We start from the raw sequence: 15,733 nt of genomic DNA on the forward strand, positions 1-15,733 counted from the left end.
TATTTTCAGCCACTTCCGGAGCCCCGTGGAGGCAGATTTGCCCAAATAGAAGGATACTGGATTCTAGTGGGTGATAAGGATCCAGCGATAGATGAAAGTTACATCCTAACATCCTCCGTAAAACTAAATCTTCGAGATCTTGTCCGAGTCGTCGCTGCAGGGTATGTAGGCCGTTTTGGTGGTAAATGCCAAGCCTGGCCAACCTGTGGCCCTTCAGCTGTTGTGAAACTGGGGATATGAGGATCAGCTCTGTTCCTTTTCCCTGCACTGTTGTGTTCCTGTAAACAATAGATTAAAGGGGTACTCTTTACCTAGAACGGCGCCCATCGCGGTGATCGCGACATCGCGGGCAGTACATAAACGGCCGCGACGCGATGCCCGCGATCACCGCGATTTTCCCATAGGGAACAATGTTAAAAAGCCAGATTGACCGCGATTTTGCATTCAATGCCTCAATGCCCGCGATTTTCACATAGGAATCAATGTTAAATGGGCTACAGAGCCCAAATAGGCAGAATTAACCCTTAAATGTCCCCCCAATTTTTGTACGCCACCCCACGATCCACGCGAACCCGAAGCGTGGCGAGCGCAGCGGTACGCGTCCTCCGACCTTTTCATGCCCTACTATCCACGTCTGCGTGGAGTTGAGAATAGAATAGTGTGGCGAGCGCAGCGAGCCACCGAGCCCGAAGCGTGGCGAGCGCAGCGGATAACTTCACAGGTAAACGCGTCCCCTCGCGGGCTTCACAGGTGTCCGCTTTTCGCCACGGACACCTGTGAAGCCCGCGAGGGGACGCGTATAACTGTGAAGGTATCCGCGTCCCCTCGCGGGGCTCGCTGCGCTCGCCACGCTTCGGGCTCGCCACACTATTCTATTCTCAACTCCACGCCGACGTGGATAGTAGGGCATGAAAAGGTCGGAGGACGCGTACCGCCGCCCCTCGCGGGCTCGCTGCGCTCGCCACGCTTCGGGTTGGCGTGGATCGTGGGGTGGCGTACAAAAATTGGGGTGACATTTAAGGGTTAATTGTGACTATTTGGGCTCTGTAGCCCATTTAACATTGATTCCTATGTGAAAATCGCGGGCATTGAGGCATTTTAAAGTAAAATCGCGGTCAATCAGGCTTTTTAACATTGTTCCCTATAGGAAAATAGCGGTGATCGCGGGTACACGATTTTTATGTACCCGCGATGACCGCGATTTTTTACCCCCGACGCCCGCGATTCTAATCGCGGGCGCCGTTCTAGGTAAAGAGTACCATTAAAGGTGCCCATACACGTACCAATTACCCGGTACTTTTTGTGCTAAAATAGCATCGTTGTGCATGGGATGCGATGCTATTTTAGCACAACCAGTACCGGGTAATTGGTACGTGTATGGGCACCTTAAAGCTAAACCTTAATACCACACACACACACACACTGCATCAAGATCAGCTATCCTGAAAAAGCATTATTCCTGCTACCATACAGTCCTAGTATGGTCAGATTGCTCAACGTTTTTAAAGTATTTATTTATTTTGAAGATCTTCTTAAGGTGCCCATACACGTTACAATTATTGGATACAATATCACATCTCATCGCATATCGGTTTTGCGATGAGATCTAGTACAAAAAGTATGTGCAGCACATACTTTTTGTACTAGATCTCACCAAATCTCATCGCATAACCGATATTCGATGAGATGCGATATTGTATACAATATTGTATACAATAATTGTAATGTGTATGGGCACCTTTACATATGCCATCATGTCGTTGAGGTTTCGATTCAAGTGCGATTCTTTTTCAAGACTATGTAACTAGGCCATAATACTGTACATTTAATAGGGCATCTTGTCAGTGTGACGGATCAGACATGGATATTTACAGATGTGTCCACGTACATCTAGCCTCATTTCACATTAGACAGCGCTTCTTCTGGTCATGTTTTTTTGTATAGACCGCATTCAACTATGCAGTACCATACAGGGTTTGGCAGGTTTCCAAGTCGCTTGGAAATATTCAATGAATTTTCAAGATGATATACCCAAAAAGAAAAAAGACCACAATAGCGTAATATTGTTAACCATAATAAAATGGCGGCATAAAATTATATTGACGACCAAATTCTTTGGTCTACATATCAGGTAGACAACAGCGCATAATGTGATGGACGGTACACGTCACTATGGATAAAATCTTCCTTTTCTTCCCCTTCTTGGATAGAGTAGTGTCTCAAAAGAATAAAAGGGACATCATGGTGCAGTATATACACTTTAATAAAACATATTAAAAACAGATACACAGCGTTCAGAATCTCTGGACTCTCACCATTCAATTTTGTCCACAGGTTAATGTAGCAAAAAGTCATATGTTGTTAATCCAAACAGGCGTCCCTGGATGCTGGATTATGGTAAGGGGTTCCCCAAGTACTTTCACTGTTTCTCCAAATGGCCAGAGAAACAGTGAAAGGACTCGGGGATGCCTTACCATATTCCAGCATCCAGGTAGTGCCAGTGTTCTGTGGGAGACTGTACTGTTTATCTCTAGGGTCCACCATAGGATTATAGAGAAATTGTTTTAGTTTGCTGTAACAGTTCTCATTCCTATTTTCCAATTTTTTCTGCCCAGTTTTACTGTATCTTTCACACAGTGCCTGCTATAACGTGTCTCAGTTTGGGTGGACAGAGAGAATTTGTCTGATTTGTTGTGCACCAAAGAGCGGGCTTACAAATGATACGATTCTAAGAACACATTATCTTGTGCGACTGACTCCAACCCTTAAGTCTCTATGAAATGTCTCATTTGGTGGTTGCTTGTTTATTTTTTTACTTATTTTTTTTTTTAAGCCATGTGTTTTATTTTTAGGAATCTTCCAGTGCTTATCCAGGGAGAGACCTCTGTAGGGAAAACAAGCTTGATTAGATGGCTGGCATTTGCTAGTGGCAATCATTGTGTAAGGATTAACAATCATGAGCACACAGACATCCAGGAGTACATTGGCTGCTATACATCTGACTCTTCAGGCAAACTGGTATTTCAAGAAGGTAAAAATGTTCAACTTTCATTGCTTTTATTATAATTGTTTGTTCAGCACCACAAGGGTTCAGAAGCACCTTACAGTATATAAATTAGTAAAAAAACAGGAAAAAGTCTTACAGTATGAGGCAATCTACATGCATCAGGGGATAGGACACAAAAGTAAAAACTAGGGTTATTACGGTAGTAATAAAAAAATTATAACAAGCATCAGCACTTTAATTTGATCATCTGACTTGATGATGGGGCTGGGTCCCCAAAAGCTGCTAGATTTTAAATACATTAAATTTAAAAATGCTCTTTTTGAGTGCATAGGGGCAGATGTATTAAGCCTTAACAAGAAATAAATGCAAGGGCCATAAAGAGAAATAAACGTCCAGCCAATCAGCTCCTTACTGACTTTTTTCAAACACAGCCTGTAACATGGCAGTTAGCAGGTGATTGGCTGGACATTTATCTCCCTGGCATTTATCTCTTGTTAAGGCTTAATACATCTGCACGATTGTGTCTTACGAGGAAATTTAGCTCAGTTCATATTATGTGATTATATTAAAAAATGTTTCATTTTACATTTTTCAGAGAAACCTATAACATTTTGATTTTGACTGTTTTGAACATGCTTAGTAAACATACCCTAATTTGAAGAGTGCAGTTTTGCTTGAGATAGTGCAGGCACAGATTCATGACCATTAAATTGGATTATTAGATCTGAAACACTTACAGTACTTAAATATTAGAGATACCTGGTGTGAGTGAGCCGCCTGGTCGGTGTTTTTTTATTATTTATTTTACCAAAATTGCAACTAAGTTGCACAAGGAGACTCTTGATTTATTTGATATGACACCTACATATCGCTTAACCCACACCTCAGGAAGGGGAATCAGGGATATTGAGAATGCAAAAAATAGTCCCTATTCTGTGATTCCTGCAGGCATGGAAAAATCAGGATTTTTAAGCATGTTTAATATCCCTGATCCCCCGATGCGATGATCAGGGTGTTGCCCCAGTAAACAGAAGGTGTTTAGGCCCCATTAGCCTCACACAGATACAAGCATCATCTATCAAATTAATCTGCAGTTTCCTTGTGCATCCTAGTCTCATTGTGTTGTGACTAAGACATATTTCACACGTTACCAAAACAAGAGGCTGTTTGACGTGACTGCGGCAAAGTGATATGAGGGCACCCGTGTACAGTATATTACAGTAACATAGCTGCGGGTACGAGAGGCATATATCAGACAAAAGGCCAACATCTAGAGATGTCAATATGTCCTAAAGGTTTCATAGTTATAATGAGCAATCAAAAGCAATAGATCTAAGGGAATCTAATGCATAACCATAGAAAAAGAGGGGGACCAAATTAGAACAGGCATAATGGGTAAAGGGGGGGTGGGTGAAAATATGAGCACTGGTCATAAAGACCATGAGGTAAGGGCAGCCCTAAGCTACCATAAAGGTATAACTTGAGCTACCTTCCCATTCCATAGGAAAATTATATTGGAGGAAGAAAAAACAAATCATGGGATTAGGGTGTGTAGCATATTTGGATTGCAGCCATCTGCACCTTCATATTCAGACATGTGAAAATGAAATGTTAACCAAAGAAACACGAGGTCTGATGGCACCAGATAGTCTAGTATTTATCACCTAACAAGGGTCCACAACCAAGGAATAGTCTGCAATGGAATATTTCGGAATAAGGGAGTGCAGAAGCTGCATTTGAATGAACAATTTTTTACTTTGATAAATTTCATTCAAACAAGATGAGAAAGAAGGGACTATTAGCAAGTGCTTAGCATGGGTTTTTGTCTTTCGTGTATTAATGAAGGGTATGGGTCATAGGGTTAACTCAGTGAAGGTTGACATACATGAGGTCAACCACTGAAGGTTGAAAGGGCTTTGGTTGACACCTGAAATAGGCCGACAAGGCTGAGTTTGGAAGATCGACATGAGGTTTTCATGTTTTTTGTCCCGGATGTTGACATGGACGCGGTCTAAGTGCACTGCGCTCTCGCACATGACTCGCTGTGCTTGCCATGCTTCGGGCACACTGTTGTATTCTCCAGCCACGCTGTAGTGGATTGTAGGGTATGACATACCGCCTGTCTGCTAATAAAAAAAACTCATGATGACCTTTTGACTGTCGACCCAATGCTTGTGTTAATCTTCCGACCCTGTCAACCTTTGCCATGTCAATGCCTTAGCCATCTACCTATTTCAGGTGTCAACTTAAGCCGTGTCCACCTACTGTATGTCATCCTTCATAGGGTCAACCTAGTGACAGTACCCCTTAATGAAATGGCAAATGTTATCTTAGTGTGTTTACACTATTGAACCATTTCTTTAAACTAGGTATTCTAATTGACGCAATGAGAAAAGGTTACTGGATCATACTGGACGAGTTGAATTTGGCTCCATCGGATGTTCTTGAAGCTTTGAACAGACTGCTGGATGATAACCGGGAACTTTTCATTACGGAAACCCAGGAGGTGGTCAAAGCACATCCCAGGTTCATGCTTTTTGCCACTCAAAATCCACCAGGCTTTTATGGTGGCCGAAAGGTTTGTTTTTATATATATTTTTAAATCACCTTTTTTTTTTCTTGTAATTACTTTTTGTCACTTAAGTGTGCACCCACAAAAAGCCTTTAAAATTTGTAGTTCTTCTTTGTATTCTTTGTCAGGTATTATCGAGAGCGTTTCGGAACAGATTTGTTGAACTCCATTTTGATGAATTACCAAGTGCTGAGCTGGAAACTATTCTACACATGCGCTGCTGCTTGCCGCCGTCGTATTGTAATAAGTTGGTTGCGGTCATGTTAGAGCTTCAGGTAATTATTTTTCTTAAGAAAAAGCTTTATTAACATTCTGTTAGATGGTTGTTGAAACTTGGCACATTGCTGAAATTGTAAACCATCCATATTGTCTGACACTGTTTATTTTTCCAGTCATACAGGAGAGGATCCTCTGTGTTTGCTGGAAAGCATGGTTTTATCACACTCCGTGATCTTTTCAGATGGGCTGAGAGATACCGTTTATCAGAACAAACCGAACAGGAGTATGACTGGCTTCAACATTTGGCAGATGATGGTATAACCTGGTCATCTTTGCAGAGATTCCTAAATTTGGATGGTGACATTTTATTTGATATGCAACATATCCTTTAATTTACCTAGGTTTCATGCTACTAGCCGGGAGAGTGAGAAAACAGGAGGAGGCAGAGATCATCTTAAAAGTCATTAAAAAGTGCTTCAAAAAAACTGTTGTACCAGAGCTCCTCTTCTCCAGAGAAAATGTACAGAAGCAGTTGGGTGAGTATATACGTAATAGTCTTAATGCTCTTTTTAAGAGTAGATTGAAGAATTCTCATTTCTTTGCACGGTGTATTGTTGGCTGTAAGGATGATAGGCACTAAAATGAACTGCATTTTGCTTGGTGTCTTTAGAAGGCAGTATACTACACAATACGGTATTGAATAATGTAGACAAATGTGTCGCCCAACATTGTTGCTGCCTGTAGTAGCATTCTGTAGGACAGTGGTGTCAAACTCATGGCCCTCCAGCTGTTGTGGAACTACAAATCCCAGCATGCCCTTCCACAGATTTTGTATAAGGGATTTCTAAAACTGGCAGGACATGCTGGGATGTGTAGTTCCACAACAGGTGGAAGGCCAGGAGTTTGACACCACTGCTTTAGCAGGACATACTGCAGTCTTTACATTGCTGCCCATTGAATTGAATTGGGGTGGGCACAGGTGCACACGGTATCCCATTCACTTCAGTGGAGTAGCTACAGCAAGGATGAAAAAGGACACATTGTTACCGTAGATAGATAGTAAATGTACTTTCAGACATTTTGTATTTTTTTTGTATTTTTTTTTTTTTTTACAGAAAGTCTATCTATAGAGACTGGAGTTATGGAAAATCATAACTTTTCCCATATTGTGTGGACACAAGGAATGAGAAGACTTGCCATTCTTGTTGGGCGAGCATTGCAGTTTGGAGAGCCAATATTGTTAGTGGGTGATACAGGGTATGTTATAATTTTCTTATTTATGTCACCCCAAAAAAATATCCATAGATAGCATTAATCTCATCCTATGTTGACGTCTTTATTTTCGGTGATAGGTGCGGCAAAACTACCATATGCCAGCTATTTGCAGCACTGCAAAATCAAAAGTTATACTCTGTGAACTGTCATCAGCATATGGAGACCTCGGATTTCTTGGGCGGGCTGCGCCCTGTGAGGCACTTTTCCAAGGAGAAAGTGAGTTCTCGATGTGAATGTTGCAGGTCATTGTGTGGCACTATAGTCCCATTTGTGTCAATTTTTTTTTTCTTTCTACAACAGGACGATGAGTGTTCCAGACTGTTTGAATGGCATGACGGCCCTTTGGTGTTAGCTATGAAAGAAGATAGCTTTTTCTTGTTGGATGAAATCTCTTTAGCAGATGATTCAGTGTTAGAGAGACTGAACAGGTATAGTTTTCACGCATGCATGGTCATTTTGTATCTCTCATGTCAGAATGTCATTGCACATTGTCAATAGACCTGTTAAAAAAAATTTTGAAGTCTTCTAGGAGATGCCAGTAACACTTTCAGGGCAGCTATATGATATATGGTGCCATGTAGTTGGTTAATTTATTTTACTTGCAGAGCTTTCCGGTTTTTATGTAATTGTGTAATGCAAAATGTACTGATATACAGTTATCATGTAAAATTTTGCTTTCGCTATTTGTTGCACTTTTTAGTGTTCTTGAGGTAGAAAAGACATTGGTGTTGGCTGAGAAAGGAAGTGGACAGGATGACAGCGATGTAGAGCTTTTAACAGCTGGAAGTAAATTCAGAGTTTTGGCTACCATGAACCCTGGTGGAGACTTTGGAAAGAAGGAGGTAACCGTTTTGCTAACCGTATTCTGATAAACTACTTTATATATACTGTATGTCCATTTATATGTATTAAGTTTTCCCAATGATCCACGCAGCATATGCAATCACTTGACCATTCAATAGTCAATTTTTGTTCTGCTTTTAAAACAGATTTTTTTGGGGGGGCGATTTTTATCGATATTCGTAATAATTTTCTTATGATTTATCTATGTTTAAAAAAAATCTGTTACCTATGTGTACACATACATCGATCCTCGGTGCACTACAAGTCACGTTAAACATTTGGGGTGAGATTTAATAGGATGAGAGATTTGGTGAGAAATCTCCAGTTTTTTTAAAGCGGCAATCATTTACACTGCAAAACCAGTTTGATTTTGAAGTGTAAATGATTGCCACTTTAAAAAAACTAGAGATTTCTCACCAAATCTCTCACTTTCTGAATCTCTCATCCTATTAAATCTCACCCTTGAGCTCCAATTGACTCTTACTACGGAGTGTCTTTGTTACTACTTCCATTAAAATGTATTTTTCCCAAAGCTGCTGTATCTAAATACAAACTTCTACTTTAGTGTTTTACTGTAAAACACTGTAATTTAGCATTTTGTATGCAGATACAGCCGTGGTCTCACACAATATAGGAATACAGTGTATCATTTTAATCAAACATAGCTGCTTGTGCATCCTATTTGGATAGATTTTATCAATAAGATACATTGTAATGGAAAATATTGCACGCAAACACACTCGGCGCTACTGAGTCACTCCAATGACCTGAAACGACTAGAAGGGCTGTTAAACACTGATGGGAGGCTAGATGTTTGTGGACACATCTGTATCTCCTGGCTTATATGAAAAAGACAACTTTGGGTACATAACCCGAATGAGTCCTATTGGAATGGAAAATCATAAAAGACGTACACAAGACAAGGCACTCTATTCGGATACCTGTCATGCAGTCGGTGCAGGGATACTAACTGACTGCTTTATTTTTAGACTGCAATATGGATCTCACTTTGAAGAAAACCCCCACCCAAATCTAATTCTATCTGCACATGTTATATCTGCCCCACCTGCAGTGCACATGGTTTTGTCCATTTGAGAAGGAATTTGCCTCTGAGTGAACTAGAATAAGGCCCTTTGTCTCAAAGAGTGCATCAGTCACTCCTTTGGTAGTTGAAGGACAACAACTTCAACAATGGCTTTCATTTTGTCATCAAATTATTACAATGGAGGTCAGACTTTGGATCTGGTTTCTTGGTTTTCTGGGGAAGGCAAACTTGTTTAATGACCTCTCCTATTAAACGTTTATTGATCTTATACAATATAACAGAGGTGGTAGCATATATAAACCATTAAAGAGGCACAAAAAAAAGGCTTCCCATCAGGGTGGCATTTTTTTTTTTTTTTTTTTAATAAACTAGATAAATTCCAGTCAAAATGTCAGCTTCTGCATTGTACTTTCACTTTGAGCTGTGACAGTTTTTAGCCCACAAACTCTCCATCACACCCAATTCTATATCTGCTGCTACTTCCAATGTCTGTCTTTTACAGCTCCCTCTCTCTATTGCAGTAAGTTTGAAACAGATCCGTGACACTTTCTGTTATGACCTCTTTTAGCGCACACAAAAGTAATATGGTCGGTCGGGTGGCTTCTAGTGGTCACTGGTGGTACTTCACCTCATAGAGGTGAGGAGTACTTAGCCATAGATAGATGCCAGAGTTCTAAAGAAGGCTATATATAATATAATTTATATCCTATTGTCCATTATCCACCATGTGAATCCAGAGAAGATTGTTTTTAACTGATGTATAAAAATGCTGTTTTTGTTGAAAAGTAAGAACACCTTTTTCATATTTCCCTTCATAGCTCTCTCCTGCCCTGCGTAACAGATTTACAGAGATTTGGTGTCCACAAGGCAATGATCGACTCGATCTGCTAGAAATAATCAAACACAATCTAAATCCAAATCTGTCATTTGACTGCCAAGATAAAAATGGTGAGATGTTCTTTTGAAATCAGGATTAATAGGACTCTGGTTTGCTACTAATAATTCAAACAGTTTGTAATTAAGTATTTCAAGAAACCACAGTCGTTATTTTTGCAGGACTTGTGTACACACAGTGCAATATGGTCACTGAGCAATTTTGGCTTAATATCTCTCAGCAATATTTTGCTCCGGACCATATTGCTCAGTGTACCGTTTTTATCAGCGACCAGGGATTTACGCTGAAAATTGCAAGCGATCCTGTGTTTAACTTTTTTTTTTAACGACATCATAATTGCCAGTCTCTGTTTATTAAGGGATTCATGTATGCACTGGAATCCTAGTACATGAATCCCTTAATAAACAGAGACTGGCAATTACCGGATAAAAAGGAACGGACAACTAAGCCGTTCCAAATAAGCATAAATATCACTCCACAGCTGGAAACTATGCTGGGCTCTGTATGTGAGTGTCCTTCAGTTCCACTGTTTCCTTTCTTTAATCATATCTGCTATATGGGAGGAATCCTGGTGTTTTTCAAGATCCCAAGCGCCTGATAAGTTGTATTCCTTTTTTTTGTTCTTGTGGTGTATGGTGAAGGTTTTATTGAGAGACCTGTAGGAATATTTTATTTTCGGGCTGCTGGATGCGCAACATACTCATCTACTCACTTTTGTTTGCAATTATTTTGGCTGGAATTCGCTGGTCACTGATGCACATTCCATTGTGCACCAGGGACCAGTGATCTTTAGCCATAATTGAAAGAGCATGCTCCTGCAACCAGCGCCCATAAAGGGCTAGCTGCGGGAGCACGCTTCTAGTGATTCATTGCACACAAAACACAAGGGATATGATCGCTGAGAGGTACTGGCTAAAATCGCCAGGTGTCTATAGGGCTTACTATAGTTTGTTGGGTTTAACAAATGCAAAGGTTTACTTTCCTCTCTTTGGTATAGTATTTGTGTTGCTTGTTTATATTTTGTATAGTATGGTGGCAGGAAACATTTTTTTCCCCCCTTGAACTTTCTGTTATTTTATGCTGGGAATCACGCTATCTGTGTCATAATCACATAATTGATATATTCTTTATATATTTTTGGCAATATTAAGGGGGGTATTCAATCTTCGGGTCACGGCAGACGAGCTTGCTCGCCTGCCGTGACCCAGTCCCGTTCTCGGTCAGCTCGACCGAGAACATGCAGGCGGGATTCAATGTCCCGCCTGCAGTGGGACGAGAAGGGGGCGTGGCCACGAGTTGCGGCCAGGTAGTGACGAGATGCAGCCGGCAGCTCGTCACTTCCCGGCTGTTCTCGGCAGAACGAGCCCGACAGCTAGAGATGTCGGGCTCGTTCTGCCAGGAAACCCTGTTCAATGCTGTCAGGGAAGACAGCATTGAATAGGGCCCGTCGAGCATCTCCCCCACGGGAGATGCTCGACGGCGATTGAATATCCCCCTAAGAATAATTTTAAGTATTTTCTCCTTGGTTCATAGTAGTAAGGTCTTAGATGATCTCTTTCATAATGCAGAATGAAAAATAACGGTCTAACATTTGCTATGTAAGTAAACGGACTTCCTTACTCTCCAGGGGCGCTCATAGCAGGCTTGATCATGGACTTCATTGAATGGTTAACCAACCAAGATTTTGGGCGTCGTTGCATTCTTAGCATCAGAGATATCCTGTCCTGGGTGAATTTTATGAATGTCACTGTAAAAAATGATGTGTCTGATCTGCAAATTGAAGAGACGAACATCAGCACAATCACAGCTTTTGTACATGCTGCATGTCTAGTGTACATTGATGGCCTAGGATCTGGTAAGTTGTTCATGCATAGAAATGTTTTAAAAAATATATTTACATATATACACACACACATGTACACGTGTGTGTGTGTGTGTGTGTGTGTATATATATTGGCATTTCAAACGTATTTGTATGTATTTTTTTCATGTTTCCTCAAAGATTTTCACACCTATGTAACTCCATTATAACTTTGGGTACAGTGTTTCAGGATTTATTCTATTTTGCAGGTACTACATTTTGTTCTTCCGAAGCTGCCATATCAGCCCGACAAAAATGCATGCGGTTTTTAAGTGACAAGCTTTCTGCTATCCTTTGCATCACTGAAGAGGTGCAAACCGAACTCCAGGTGTATGAGCGGGGAGTGCAGCGCAAGATCAATTGGAATGAGAGCTCATTTGAAATCTACCCGTTTTATATACCAAGCGGTAAAGAAAACATTTTAAGTTATTATTATTTTTTTTCTAGAATTAAGTTATTGTAATTATTTCCAGGTGTCAACAAGATTAATTATTAATCCCGAAAACTAAATTGTACATCAGTTTGTTCCTTATATTCAAATGTAGCTTGTTTTTTCCCAGGTCCTATCTATGTTCGGGAAGATCTAAGTCATTATGCACTTCAATCAGAAACAACTTCTATGAATGCACAGAGGCTGGTGCGTGCACTGCAGCTCCCCAAACCAATTCTATTAGAGGGGTCCCCAGGTGTGGGCAAGACCAGCCTGGTTACTGCTTTGGCCGAAGCTTCTGGAAACAAACTTGTTAGGATTAACCTTTCTGAGCAAACGGTAAACTTTCTATGTTTTTTTTATTTTATTTTTAGTTATTCTGTGCAAAATAGTTCATGTTTATTGGAACCCTATATGAGCTGCAGTCAGTGACATAAGTCCAGGCTTTAAAATTTCTCAACCCATATTTTTAGCTTTTATATTTTTATAAATTAAACATTAAATTGTCTATGTATGACCCACGATTCTTATTGCTCTACTATTAAAGGATGTGACCGATTTATTTGGTACGGACCTACCTATCGAAGGAGGGAAAGGTGGTGAATTTGCGTGGCATGACGGACCTCTACTTTCTGCTTTAAAAGCAGGACATTGGATTTTACTGGATGAAGTAAGTCATTGTTTAGTCAAACATTTCTAATGTCTTCTCTTAAGGTGCCCATTAGGGATGCCAATCCCGGGGCATTTCTTCAATCCCGGGATTCGGGATTGAAAAATGCCCAATCCCGGGATTGGCTTCCCTAATGCTGAGCAGACTCTGCTCCCTACGCTCCCTGTGGACTTGTCAGGACCCCCAGACTGATGCATTGTGCAGCCCCCCGGCCCAGGCGCACAGTAAGTAGCATGGGGGGGTGGGGGGGGTCTTTGTGTGTGTGTACCGAGAGTTGCAGTATAGTCAATATTTATGTGTGTGTGTGTGAGATGAATCCTCACCAGATTATTGCAGTACTCTTCTCTCACCTATCTTCTCACAGTCAGCCCGGACTAGATAGTATTTGCTGGATTTTAAGTAAATCTGCTTCGTCCGCCCCGCATACTTACTTGCGTGGTGCGGACGGGAGCCAGGAGGTGGAGCCGGGCGTGTGGGCGAGCCGGTCTGATTGACCCCGGGCTGGTCGCCTGGTGTGTGCTGACGGAGGTATCCTGTGCAGCGTGAACTCTGATGTAATCACGCTGCACAGCGCCGCGTACTGCTGCTCCGCTGTTGGATGAGTGGGTGGTAGCCTGTGCGGCTTGTGCAGCGTGAACTCCGATGTCATCACACTGCGCAGAGCCGCACTACACAGGACGGGAGAAGCCGTGCAGCTGCTGAGCACCTGCTCAGACGCTGCCCGGCATTAGACTGCGCATGCACAGTCTAATCCCGAAATCCCGGGATTGGAAACTCCAATCCCGGGATTGAAATCCCGGCGTTTTGGGGGCCAAATCCCGGGATCCCGCGGATCGGCCACCCTAGTGCCCATACACAGTGAGATTTTTCCATTGTGTGTTGTACTGCATCACATCGGATCACACGCGATCAAATCACATGCGATTTGCATGCAATGCGATCCAAAGGCAGTACATAAAGTATGTGCAGCATATACTTTTTGTACTGTGGGATGAGATGCCCACGGGACTGCAGGAGGTTTGAATACTTTGTGTGGTAAAATATGTTCTGTTCTAGACCTTTAGTTTGGAAAGCTTATTTGGTTCTTATCTATCATATAGCAACCTAAGATTATCTTTCTGGCAATATATTCAGTGCATAAATTAGCTAACGAAAACCCTTTCAAACTGTCCATTTGTGACCTAAAATAGTTAAATAAGCTAGCTTGCCATTCAGTTCCTTAACTATATTGGTGGTGTTGGCTTGTAGAATTATTTGCCTCATATTTGGTCAGTGGACACTATTTACAAAAGGTCCCAGTCTATGATGGTCCATTACTTACAATTCAAAAGTCCCTTATTCTGTTTTCACCTATGTACTTGTCTAGTAGTTCTGTAGAGCTGTTTTGTACTTAGTTTTCTCCTTATGGGAATGTACTACATTGTTGTTGTTGTTGTTGTTGTTTGTTTTTTTCTCTTTACCGAACTAACCTAGTGAACACTTGGCCTACATGTAAGACACTGAGTTGCAGAAACTGGTTAGTCTGTAGATATGTCTGTCATTTAAAAGGCAAGTCAGGCCTGTTCTTGATGAGCATTTTTGCCTTTTTTATTTTAGTTTATATGCATAGAAGGTATTGTATAATTTAGGCATATTCATTCTGTTGATTTTACTTTATTTTATAACCTTGTTTTCTTGACTGACTTTCTTTCAGCTAAATCTAGCCTCTCAGTCTGTACTAGAAGGACTTAATGCTTGCTTTGACCATCGTTCCGAGGTGTACATACCAGAACTTGGCATGAGCTTTCAGGTGCAACATGAAAAAACAAAGATCTTTGGGTGTCAGAATCCCTTCCGACAAGGAGGTGGGAGAAAGGGACTTCCACGGTCCTTTTTAAACAGATTCACACAGGTTAGTTAATTTTTATGTTCTCAGAAATATTTATATATATTTTTAATTATTTTCTTTTGGATAAGAACATTAATAGATATCCACTTCATAAGTGACTCCATATAATTAGGCTGCAAACAGGGAGTGTTAGGTTAGTATGGGAAGAGGATTAGGTTACTTACGGAGACCCTGACTGGATTTTGTGGAGCAAGATGCTGGGGTCGGTCTTTTGACCTCTGGCATCCTCACTGCTGGGATATTGTATGCATCTCAATCCAGTCTCTAAGTTCATTTTTAGTGACTGTTTTTAGGTGTACTTAGCACTGTTTCTTTGCACCTCTGTCTCCTGTAAGCCAGTGTTGCACTCTGTTTATATGACCTAGCTGGGCATGTTCTTGCGTACATATGCTCCCTGTGCACATCTTATTTCGTGTAAAGCATTGCTTCACTCTACAGATGTCCATCTCTGTGCTCACCATAGACTGCTACCATCAGGGTGCTCTGTTCCATCGATGGTGGGGACCCATTGGCTCTGAACCCTCAATGGTTGTGGTACCGGGCCCTTTAACGGTCTTCATCCACCCAACTTACATATGCTTAATTTAGTGGGGTGGCTGCTGAGGCAGACAGATATTCTGGAGGCAGTTAAAGGTTCAGAAGTCGGCCTCTGTTCAGCATTACTTTTGCTTATTGTGGGCTTATGTTTCCTGGTGTAGAAACATAGAATTTGACGGCAGGTAAGAACCACTTGGCCCATCTAGTCTGCCCCCTTTTTTTTAAACCTGTTACCTCAAACCATATTTGATCCTTATTTTGTAAGGATATCAATATGCTTATCCCAAGCATGTTTAAATTGTACTACTGTATTTGCCTCTACCTCCTCTGATGGAAGGCTATTCCACTTATCTACTACTCTTTCTGTGAAGTAATTTTTCCTCACATTTCCCCTGAATCTTCCTCCCTCTAGTTTCAGTGCATGTCCTCGTGTTCTGCTGCTCCTCTTCCTGTGAAGAATGTCTCCCACCTGTACCTTGTTAAAACCTTGA

General features: G+C 41.3%; 1 protein-coding gene across 2 annotated transcripts in view; it reads left to right on the forward strand.

Annotated features, from left to right (window-relative positions):
* Positions 1-15,733, forward strand: part of MDN1 (midasin AAA ATPase 1) — a 217,815-nt gene that overhangs the window by 78,363 nt on the left and 123,719 nt on the right. For both annotated transcript variants that reach the window (XM_083177044.1, XM_083177045.1), the window contains exons 23-38: positions 10-161; positions 2,853-3,031; positions 5,377-5,585; positions 5,708-5,854; positions 5,972-6,113; positions 6,200-6,334; positions 6,914-7,055; positions 7,151-7,289; positions 7,374-7,501; positions 7,774-7,915; positions 9,780-9,909; positions 11,484-11,711; positions 11,927-12,124; positions 12,278-12,486; positions 12,695-12,817; positions 14,511-14,708. In XM_083177044.1, coding sequence (XP_083033170.1) covers positions 10-161; positions 2,853-3,031; positions 5,377-5,585; positions 5,708-5,854; positions 5,972-6,113; positions 6,200-6,334; positions 6,914-7,055; positions 7,151-7,289; positions 7,374-7,501; positions 7,774-7,915; positions 9,780-9,909; positions 11,484-11,711; positions 11,927-12,124; positions 12,278-12,486; positions 12,695-12,817; positions 14,511-14,708 — 2,601 coding nt within the window. The remainder of the gene's footprint in view (positions 1-9; positions 162-2,852; positions 3,032-5,376; positions 5,586-5,707; positions 5,855-5,971; positions 6,114-6,199; positions 6,335-6,913; positions 7,056-7,150; positions 7,290-7,373; positions 7,502-7,773; positions 7,916-9,779; positions 9,910-11,483; positions 11,712-11,926; positions 12,125-12,277; positions 12,487-12,694; positions 12,818-14,510; positions 14,709-15,733) is intronic.

Source organism: Crinia signifera, chromosome 3 (genome assembly GCF_055691185.1).
Source record: "Crinia signifera chromosome 3, ASM5569118v1, whole genome shotgun sequence".
In the NCBI taxonomy this organism is placed as follows: Eukaryota; Metazoa; Chordata; class Amphibia; order Anura; family Myobatrachidae; genus Crinia; species Crinia signifera.